The sequence below is a fragment of the Canis aureus genome, chromosome X (assembly GCF_053574225.1).
Source record: "Canis aureus isolate CA01 chromosome X, VMU_Caureus_v.1.0, whole genome shotgun sequence".
Taxonomy (NCBI): Eukaryota; Metazoa; Chordata; class Mammalia; order Carnivora; family Canidae; genus Canis; species Canis aureus.
In genome coordinates, this window is record NC_135649.1 from 46,391,344 (window position 1) to 46,401,820 (window position 10,477).

The 10,477-nt window shown below is 44.1% G+C and overlaps 1 protein-coding gene across 2 annotated transcripts; it reads left to right on the forward strand.

Annotated features, from left to right (window-relative positions):
• The first annotated feature begins 560 nt into the window (after nt 1-560).
• Nucleotides 561-5,271, forward strand: ESX1 (ESX homeobox 1). Of its 2 annotated transcripts, XM_077887611.1 has the most exons (4): nt 565-884; nt 1,070-1,388; nt 2,479-2,524; nt 4,754-5,271. In XM_077887611.1, the coding sequence occupies exons 1-4, from the start codon at nt 803-805 to the stop codon at nt 5,099-5,101; spliced, it is 795 nt and encodes a 264-aa protein (XP_077743737.1). In that variant the 5' UTR covers nt 565-802; the 3' UTR covers nt 5,102-5,271. The 2 variants fall into 2 exon arrangements, with proteins under 2 accessions (XP_077743738.1, XP_077743737.1); XM_077887612.1 differs by lacking the exon at nt 2,479-2,524 and having other exon boundaries at nt 561-884; nt 4,754-4,953.
• The last annotated feature ends 5,206 nt before the right edge of the window (nt 5,272-10,477 follow it).

Genomic DNA, 10,477 nt, shown 5'->3' on the forward strand with positions numbered 1-10,477 from the left:
ACCCAATGCAAGCAGGCTCCAAGCTAATTGTTTCATCTTAATCACTAGCCTGATACAAGGACTTTGGGTGTAAATAGAACAGAACCAAATGGTCCTATCCATTAGTCACCAAATTCTAGGAGGAGAGAGCCGGGCTCAGAGTCCAACGCAAGGTAGACTTAACTTGGCTTTGGCATGCTTGGGCCGCTGAGGTTTCCACGCTTTCCACAGCCCTATCTCCCCGGTTTTTCCCCTCGGAGGAAGCAATGGACTCCGCTTCCTTCACAATCCGGGGAATATTGAAGATTGCGCGGAGGAATATGTTAGAAACATTTCTCCACAAACTCCTAGACCTAGAGTGAAGTCTAACCCCCACCCCCCAAGGCGGCTTTCTCGATCCAGCACAGCCTCATCTTCCAATTAAATATTTCATCCGAGTTGAGATTAGTCAGTTAAACTGCAATTTGGAATCACAGTTCTCCACACAAGCATGCCCACTCTCCCAAACACTCGCCCTATTTTACTTACCCGGCCTGGCCGCAAGCACGCCCCCATCAGGTCCCACCGACAAGAACTAGAGGTAACGTGAAGGATAACAGAGGGCGTCTAACCGACGCAAGGGTGTACACTTTGAACCTGAGGCAGGCAACGTGCCCCCTATATAAGGCGCGCAAGCCTCAGAATCCGCGCCAGAAGAGGTCCCGGCGCCAGAAGGGCACCTCACCGGGTAGTTTGTGTCATCTCCCGGCGCCACCCAAGAATCCTCACGAGCCCCAGAGAATAGTCTGTGGACTCTCTAGACTTCATCGACAGCACTGCGAACATGGAGCATAATTTCGGGAGCAGCCACTACGACACCGGCTACCGCAACCTGGGTGTCAATGAGGAAGAGGAAGAACAGTATGGTCAGTGCCTAGATAGGGGCAGGTGCTTTAGCAAACTTCAGGAAAGAAACTTCCCTGGGAGGGCCGGGTGGATGGGCCACTGCACGACTTTCACCTCTGCCTTCCTTTGCGACCCCATATCTACTCAGCTCACTCACCGTGGGCTCCGACGCTCGGGCCTCTCTTTTGCTTTCTTCCTTTCCCAGATGTGAAGCCAATCGTGGCCTCGTCGGTTATAATGGGAGGAGAAGAGGATGCACGGCCCGAATCTGAGCGCGAAGCGGCGGCCGCAAACCACGTTGGCGCTGGAGAGCCGAATCTCTTGGACGGCGAAAACCAGGAGGATGGCCCTGGCTATGGCCTGGAGCTCCCGCAGCAGCAGGAGGAGCCGGCCCCCCCGGCCGTGGAGGGGCCACTGATCGTGGAGAGAAAGCACCGCCGCAGCCGCATCACATTCACCCAGTTGCAGCTGCAGGAGCTGGAGGGCGTTTTCCATCGCACTCAGTACCCTGACGTGTTCGCGCGGTAAGTGTCTTGTTCCTTAGGCGCTCAGTTCTCTAGGGGGCTCAGGCCCATTCCATGGAGTCTTAGGCCTTTTCCTGGGACCGTATTCCTCCTCTCCTGAGCCAAAAGCCGCCCTGGGGATTCGAGGGCGCCAGGGTCCGTCCTTGCTGTCAGGGGTTGGAATGATGCATACTAGAGCTTGCAGGGCCATGAGACAGCAGTAGCAAAACTAGGGTGAAGCAAGTAAGGGCGGACGGATTGATCCCACCTTTTTTATTTAAAATTTTGCTAATTTGTTCATCATGAATTTTTGCATTAATTTTTCTATTTTGAGTATTGCATTAAAATATTCGTCGTGGTTCAGTATTTTCCCCGCGAAAAAAAAAATTTGCACACGAAGCCAGCACTTCTCGTGCCTCACCGTAGTCTTGGCCCTGCCACGTGGAGCGCTATTTCCTGGCCGCAGAGTGTCTAGCGTTTTTTAAAGCCATCGAACTTTTCCGCTTCCTTTGCTTTCCCTGGAGCCCTAGTGGTTCCAATCCCCCATCCTCTAGTGTACAAACAGGCAGGCCTATTCAGGCCCAGCAGGAAAGGGATATCAGAACGTGTGGATGAGAGGTTTAGGAGCACTCTTTCTGGTTCTGCGCCCACCAAAGAGCAAAAAAAAAAAAAAAAAAGAAGAAGAAGAAGAATCTCCAGTGAGCGCTCAGCCAATGGTTTGGAGTTCCTCCTTGAGAATTTCTCTCTCCCTTTACAATAAACCCTGGAAACACTCTGGATCAAAACCCCGCTTTAAAGGCTTTTGGCATTTTATTTATTTTCACAGAGGGACCTCCAAGAAAAGATTTCCAGGGTTGTTCTCAGCTGTCCCACAAACTGAAAAATTGAGTCATATTCAACTAACTGACACACTACCAGGAACTTTCACATAGATTCCCTTTTTCTAACTGATTTAATACAGATAAGTTGTCCGTGGGAAAACTGCCTAAAGCAAGCCTCAAGCTGTATTACAGAAAGCTACACTGGGTGGGGGTATAGAAATAATGTACAGGATATACTTCATTTTATCCACAACTTCAAATGCTGAACATTTGTAACGTTCCTCCCTCAGAGAAGAGATTGCAGGCCGTCTGAATTTGACTGAAGCCAGAGTACAGGTCAGTAAATCTTAAAAGAACATTTGGTGCAGGACAGCCATTTTATTTATTTATTTATTTTTAAAGATTTTATTTATTTATTCATGAGAGACACACAGAGAGAGAGAAAGAGAGAGGGGGGCAGAGACATAGGCAGAGGGAGAAGCAGGCTCCATGCAGGGAGCCTGATGTGTGACTTGATCCTGGGTCCCCAGGATCAGGCCCTGGGCTGAAGGCGGTACTAAATCGCTGAGCCACCTCGGCTGCCCAGGGCAGCCATTTTAAAACATACTTGATATTTGGCCCCGGACATTCTGAAGTTGATGTGTTTTGTTGCCTTTCCATGTTTAACAAATAAGTTTTGAGCATTAAGTGCCTTGGGGGTGGGAAATGGGATAAGTAAGCTGGAGCATCTAGAAATTTCCCATTACCAGGGGAAATAGGATTTCCTAAAGGAAAAAAAATGCAATACACATGTCCTTCCTTCCACCCACTCATACACACACACACACACATTTTTCCCCCAATTAAGTTCATCTCCTTTTAACACTGATACCTTTCATGAACGATGTTAGTCCTCACTAAAGGAATATTTCTGTGAAGAATCATGTTGGGGCCCAGTGCCACCTGGGAAGTATACAAACTAACGCGCTAAAGATCTAAGTCATAAGGTTTACCATACTAAATTATTTGAAATATTTAAAACCAGGTATGAGCTCCAGGCTAGATTACTTAATTTATAAATATTCAGACATTGGAGTGAAGGAGTAATTCACACATAACACAGTGCATGAGTAAATAATATATGTTTAAAAAACTGAAACTGGGGTGGGAGGGTAGCTTAAAAGTCCAAGGGCCTGGTCCTACTACCATTTTTTAAGTGTTTTGCAGCATAGAGAGTGACAGCCTTACATTTTAATTTTTTGGAAGACTTTAATGTCAGCCTGAAAACATTGGTAAAATATTAGAAATATGGTAGCAATGGGGAAAGGAAAATTGTCTTAACGAATGGAACAAAAAAAGGGAACAATATTTAATGAAGTTCCACTGACCTAAGGAAAGGTGAAAGTTTGGAGAAGTATACATTCAAATATGTACATAGCTGATGCCACACAAATTCAACTTTATGAGACTACCAAACGTATAAATGAATATTCTCTTGGGGAATTTTTAACACTCTAAGCTTTTTTTTTTTTGCTTTTTTGGTGGTATTATTTTGAAAAGGATTTTTTATTTTCTGGAATCTGATTTTGAGGGTGCTCTCATTTCAGGCCAGATTCTTACCTGCGTAAACTTAAAGCACTTTTCAGGAAGTTATTAATTTGTTGGTCATAGGATCAAATAAGTGAATATTTGAAGTCATAGAAAATCATAGGTATGTCAAAGAAATATCCCTCCAAATATATATACATATATATTATATATATATAATGGTAGTTTTGTCCCAAGTACATTGATGGAAACGTGCTACACTTCTGTTGGTAGTATGCAGGAGATCAGGCACTGAATGCTGGCATTCTAATACCACATGGTGAACTAAGAGTCATACCTGGTCTTAGATAGAGAAAACAGTCCTCTACTTTCTCAGGCAGGCAAGGTAATCTCAGAGGAAAAGAAAAACAAAGTTTGCTGAGTTGCTTCCCAGCCCCCACCCCCGGGGTTTACATAGTCCTCTCAATGGATTTCTGAAGGGAAAAGACTACATTCTCACATACTTTCAAGCTCTACAGCATGAATTTCTTCCCAAGAAACTGAATAGGCGCTTCCCCCACACACATTTTGCAAACATACTAGACCTCTTTTATGAAACCAGTATTGGGAATATGGATCTAATACTGGCCATACCAAAAATTGCCAGATGTGGGCTTTGCTTATGTTTAGGGAGATTGGACCAATGATCATTGGAATCTCTCCCAAATGAGCCAAATGATGTTGCCAGTGCAACATCAGGGAGCCAGTGCACTTTATCAGTTAGACCTACATCCAATACTTGGAAAAAGAAACATTAAAGAATACTAAAAATGGGAAGAGAGACAAATCAATGTGCCCAAGGCTGGACTAGCCATGGCTCTAAGGATTAGCTGAGGGGAGGTATGTGATTTGCTTTCCTAAGATATTTTAGCAATAAGGAAATGACTTCTCCCGCTGCCATTTAAAAGTTCAATGGCAGGATTGCATATTGTGTGTTTTCTATTATGACATTAACTGCTCAATGTACTAAACTAATCCCTTTTCCTTCTCTGATTGAAGGTTTGGTTTCAGAACAGAAGAGCCAAGTGGAGAAGACACCAGAGAGCCCTGATGTTTAGAAATCTGGCCCCTGTTGCTTTGGGCCATCCTGTGGGGGTGATCCTTGATGGGCCCTATCCTGCACTCCCTATTCTAGAGCCAGGATGGAGATGTGTTCCTCTGGTGCCTCAGGGGCTCATGCCTCCTGGGCTACCCCTACCACCTGTGCTCCCTGGGCCACCTCTGCCCCCTGGGCCACCCATGATGCCTATGCTTCCCCCACCACCTGTGCCTCCCATTGCTCTGGCCCCCATAGGTATGGCATGGGCCCCTGTCATCAATGGTCATTTCGCAGGTCCCATTTTCTGAAGTATAGTCTTTATGACAAATTTCCCAAAGTACTTTTTCTGCCAGATAAAAACTGCTTTGCACAACATTGAGTAATTCCTTAAATATCTGTTAAATGAATTGAATAACAACAAAATCAATGCCTGTTGTTCTTGTAGAGCATGTTGTATTTTCAATAAAGTTGCGATTAATCTGTTGGTTTTGAGTGCCAAATGAGATAAGTTGGGTATGCATGTGAATTATTAAGGGAATGGCATTAAAAATAATGTCAGAGAGGCTTCCTTTCATAACAATAACCCTGAGTCCTGAGTTAGGCAATGCATATCACCGAGTTTTCAGTGCCCATGCTGGTTTCCAGCAACCACACATTTTCCTTCCACAATCCACCACCGTCTTCAACAATCCTCATACTCACACTGCTGGGTTTGGAGCACATTCCTGTGCACAACCAGAAGGGATAAGTCACTAATCAGAGAGCAGGGTGTTTCCAGGCAGGGCCATGTTCCATTCATGTCAAGGAGCTCAACAGCCATGGACTCTAAGGGAAACTTCCTAAGAGGCTACTCACAGGGCTGTTAAGGCTATGTGACAGCCAAGCATCCATCTAGGCTATAAGGGAATGTGGCAGTCAAACTCCAAATGGCTGCTCACTGTTCTCCATTTTGTGGAAGTGATAGGAATAGGAATCATTCTAGTTCAAAGACACAAGAAAGGACTCCACTAAGGTCAGAAATGGGCTCTTCTCTGTTTTCTAATCCCTACCCCCAGTACAAGAGAGACTATTATTGTAGCTTCCCAAGCTCAGAGGCAGACAGTCACACCTTCAAGTATATTCTGTCACCCTCAGCATCCAAGAAATGGTCCTCTGAACCATGTTCCAGAATTAGCACTCATTGAAAAGAAGCACACCTTTGTTTGGTTCATGTAAAACTGCCAAGGGATGAAAACAAAAACTAAAAATGAAAGAGAGAAGGAGGCCAGGCTCACTATTCTGAAAACATCACTTTCTTTTCAGTAGAACTTTTGATTTCGATCAATCTCTATCCATGTACAGTCATTTTATGACCACAGTCATGCTATGAAATGACTACAGTGACTTCAGATAAAGGTGTCACAGTGACACCAGAATTTCCTCTCACAGAAGGTGGATCTGGAAGAGGGGAGGCCCCAAGGACAAGCTTCATATCAGTTACATGTTCTCACTATGAAGGGAGGCTTTATTTTCTTGGGAAAGCATTGGATTTTTGCACAATTGTCTAATACTTTTCCTTTCTTTCTTCCCTCCCTTGACACATTGGGATGTCAAACATCAGCAAAGAAGTTGTATCTAATGTAGGACTTTCACAGTGAGGAGGTGATTGGGAGGGAGGAATATCCAGGAATACACCTGTATGCCCTTTGCCATCCTCCCTGGCCAGTTTCGAAACACAATCATTCTTCTCTCCCATTCTTGACCACTTTCCTTCTTATTAAACATCAGGTCCCTGAATGCTTTAAACCCTCTTGGAAAATCAGGGTCTGTACAAATAAACAAAAGTTCCAGGACCCCATCCAGCCCTGCCACACTAAAATTCAAAATCAAACCATACCCAGGACACAAATCCTGCAGTTAATTCTCACATCCAGTCTGACACACAGAAACAAAGAACATTTGTTTCCTTGGGCTGCCTGAAAGAAGCAAAAGCAAAAAAGTGAACATCCTTTCCCTTAAGTTGATGGGGTCTTCAAGAGTAATATGCACTATTTTTAAAATTATATCTACTTCTCTCAGGCACTAGATGATTTAAGGAAAGGAGGTGGGATGTGAGAAAATATGCAAAACATTTCTGCAGATAAGAGGTTCCCCCAGTCTAGGTTTTAAAAGGGAGAGGTCTTTTAAAATAATCCCACAAAGAGTATTCCTCTTTTTTTTTAATTTTTATTTATTTATGATAGTCACAGAGAGAGAGAGAGAGAGAGAGAGAGGCAGAGACACAGGCAGAGGGAGAAGCAGGCTCCATGCACCGGGAGCCCGATGTGGGATTCCATCCTGGGTCTCCAGGATCACACCCTAGGCCAAAGGCAGGCGCCAAACCGCTGCGCCACCCAGGGATCCCAAGAGTATTCCTCTTAAACTGCAATTCAAATTTCCCTGAGGCATAGATCAGAAATTAATTTGTTCTAATTTAAGGAAATGATTTTGATTAAAAAAAATCTTTACAACCTAGCTATCAACAAATATGTTTATCAGAGAGACAGTCTTTATAGATGGCAGTTTGGGCTGAACTGTAAAAAAGTCACGACTTCAGGAGGAGTACAGGAGTTTCGGCATTTTACGTTAATAATTCTGGATGTGCTTTTCCTAAAGTTGTTTCTTCTTAAAGAACACATGACAGGGAGCTTTCACAATAGTAACTTTCATAGTCAAATAAAACAGAAGATATAAAGTATTTGGGGGGGAAATAAAGCCTTTTTTATTAAAACTAGATTCATTTAACCCTTGGAGATCTAACTCAGAAGTGCCTGAGAAATCAAAATCTCAGCCATCATTGGGACAACAAGTACATAGGGGTAAAAAGGGAAGGAAGGGACTAAAAATCATTCTTTTTTGGGGAGGGGCTGGGTTAAAAATCATTCTTTAGCTGAGCATACAAGGATTCTCCCTGGAAATAGGTGTGAAAGGTGACTTTTTAAAACAAAGAGAAGAATTACTGTAAATGTCTTAAAAATCAAGGAGTGGAGTTTGATCTGAATTGTTTTCAAAAGAAATCAGACTTTTGCCCAAATTCTGATCAGGGGACATTACACCTAAAACTGGGCATGCTCTGAGCACATATGGATGCGCTGTTTTCCCACCCAGCCATTCAGTGCTAGTGTGACTCTAGGAATCGGTGAAAATCTGTAAGTAAAATAATGGTGTACAATAGAGTTATTCCTTGAAGCTCCTGATTGGTAAATTCAACCTTGTCTAATTTGAATCCTCTAAATCAGGGCCTCCTATTAGCAGAAGTGGAGGAGTCAGTACAAAGTAGTTCATATACTGGGGTTCTCTACCCTTGAGTGGACACTTGCTACAGGCAAATGATATCAAAGCATAACCATTATCACATAACCATCTTTCTAAGAATGCCTATGGAGATTATTCTGACTGGGGCCTCTTCTAATGTTCCCTCCCACCTAGGCAATACAATAGGATGTCCCAAAGCAAATGAACCCTTGCCTCAGACAGCTCCTCTTCTTCATAGGCACTTTTTCATTTTCCTTCCAAGTATTTTCACACAAGACCTCATCAATTTGGCAAGTGAGACAAACTCGTTTACAATTCCTGCAGTGAAAGGATGGCAGTGACAGGGAACCAGTCCCATCATTTCATGCCACTTTTCCAAGCAAAGTGCCTTTCTTCTAGAAGACACTGAGCTTAAAGAAGAGACAGACCCTTGCATTCTCCCAGAACTGGAGGGGGCTTTCACGGTCATCCAGCCCATTCCCTTGATTTTACAGATGAGGGAACACAGACCTTCATGAGCAATAGAATGGCCTGCCTGAGGGAGTAGGCACAGTTCATCTCAGAGAAGGCCAAGCTCTGTGCAGTCATGCCCTTCCCGGGGCCTGGGATTCCCCAGCTACTGTGCTGTTCACTTCCATCTTCCCAGAGCTGTTTCCTTCAAGGGGTTACAAACTCAAAGCTCCTCCCCAAGTCTTGGCACTGGGCCATTTCACCTCTAGGAATAGTAAGCAACTTCCCCTGAAGGCATGCAGTATCCTGGTGTCCACTCTTGAACGCTGAACAGCAGGGGCTTGAGAGAGTGATACAGTTTGTACCCTCCTCACAAAAGGCCGAGTGTGCTTCCACTACAATAACCCTCACTTCTCACAATCTCCTTGCAAAGTTGTGCCTGCCAACTGGCAGCACAACACATAAGAAACAGCCAGCTCTGGGCTTGGTTGAATTAACTTTTTTTGTAAAGGAGGCTAATAATTTGGAAACTGTAATTATGCAATTAGTATTCAGTTTGAAATGTGGTTATTTATGCTTTGCCTTGATCAATGTCACACTCTCTCCTTCTCAGATGTCACCGCAATGCTATGAGGCAGGGACATAAGGTGCAATGGAGTAAATTTATTTTTCAAACGCTCCCCAATGGTCTGTATGCTTCTCCATGCAAAGCATAGATCTTATGGAGACTGTCTGGATTCCCAACATTTACATGCAAATATTTTTCAACCCTAGGAATACAAAAGACTCCTGAAAGTACATTCTGTTGTTCTTCACAAACAAAGGAGACACAAGTGATTGAAGAGGTGGCATCCAGGCATGGGCAGTAAAATTGATACATCTGGATCCTTCTGAACCATAGCCCCCAGACAATATGAGGGCCTCTGAGAACTGCAGAGTTGGAACACAATTTTTCTATTCTTGGCCCAGGAATCTTGGTTTAGGAAAAAAAAAAAAAACAAGAGGCAGGTTAGGGACCAAGGAAGAATCTCTGACCAGCTCCCCTTGAACAAGGGAGACAAAAGAGAAGAAGCAAAAGAAGTTTTAAGTCAGGAGTGGAAAAGGAGGCTGTGGGGACCCAGGGGAGAAAGAAACCTGCATCTGTGGCTGAGCCCTGAGATGTCGCTGCAGGGTAGGAAGCTGGGTAGTAGGTGGACACTGGCAAATTGGGTAGGGTCTCTGGGAGGTAGCCAGGGGCACAAGGTGGTGGCCCTAGCCAGCTGGGCTTTACAAAAAAAGAAGAAAGGAAAAAACAGAACTCTGGTTAATATGCAAATCAGTCCCCAATAGCTACTTCCATAGTTCCCATCATAAGATAAAGCGATGGGGCTGCTCTCTGTCTTTTCCACTCATCTCCATTTTCATTTACCTCAACTGAGCATCTTAAGGGGTCTCACCAAGATTTAAATATTCCAGAGGAAAGAGGGAAAGTCAGGACAGAGAGGGTGTCCTACTATGTGATTGCCCCTGACCCAAGTCCCCAGGCCCAGCACCTCAAAAAGACATCCAGGATATTATTGCTTCATGTCAACCAGAAGGAATTTCCAAGGATGTCCAGTGAATTCCACGGGCCCCTACCATTTCAAAACCTCAACTCTGACAGGGAAATCATAAATACATTGCAGGGGCAGCCCCGGTGGCGCAGCGGTTTAGCGCCGCCTGCAGCCCAGGGAGTGATCCTGGAGACCCTGGATCCAGTCCCACGTCAGGCTCTCTGCATGGAGCCTGCTTGTCCCTCTGCCTGTGTCTCTGCCTCTCTCTCTGTGTGTGTCTCTATGAATAAATAAATAAAATCTTTAAAAAATAATAAAAAAATAAAATAAATAAAAAATTAAAAAAATAAATAATAAATAAATAAATAAATACATTGCAGTGTGCTAAACTGGTTCTTCTGTGTATTTGACACAGAGGCTTAGACTTCA

Excerpts from the sequence above, each read along its gene's own strand:
- ESX1 (XM_077887611.1), top strand. The coding sequence starts at position 803 with ATGGAGCATAATTTCGGGAGCAGCCACTACGACACCGGCTACCGCAAC. Across the intron at positions 1,389-2,478 it reads TACCCTGACGTGTTCGCGCG|AGAAGAGATTGCAGGCCGTC; the intron begins GTAAGTGTCTTG and ends TTCCTCCCTCAG. Across the intron at positions 2,525-4,753 it reads TGACTGAAGCCAGAGTACAG|GTTTGGTTTCAGAACAGAAG; the intron begins GTCAGTAAATCT and ends CTCTGATTGAAG.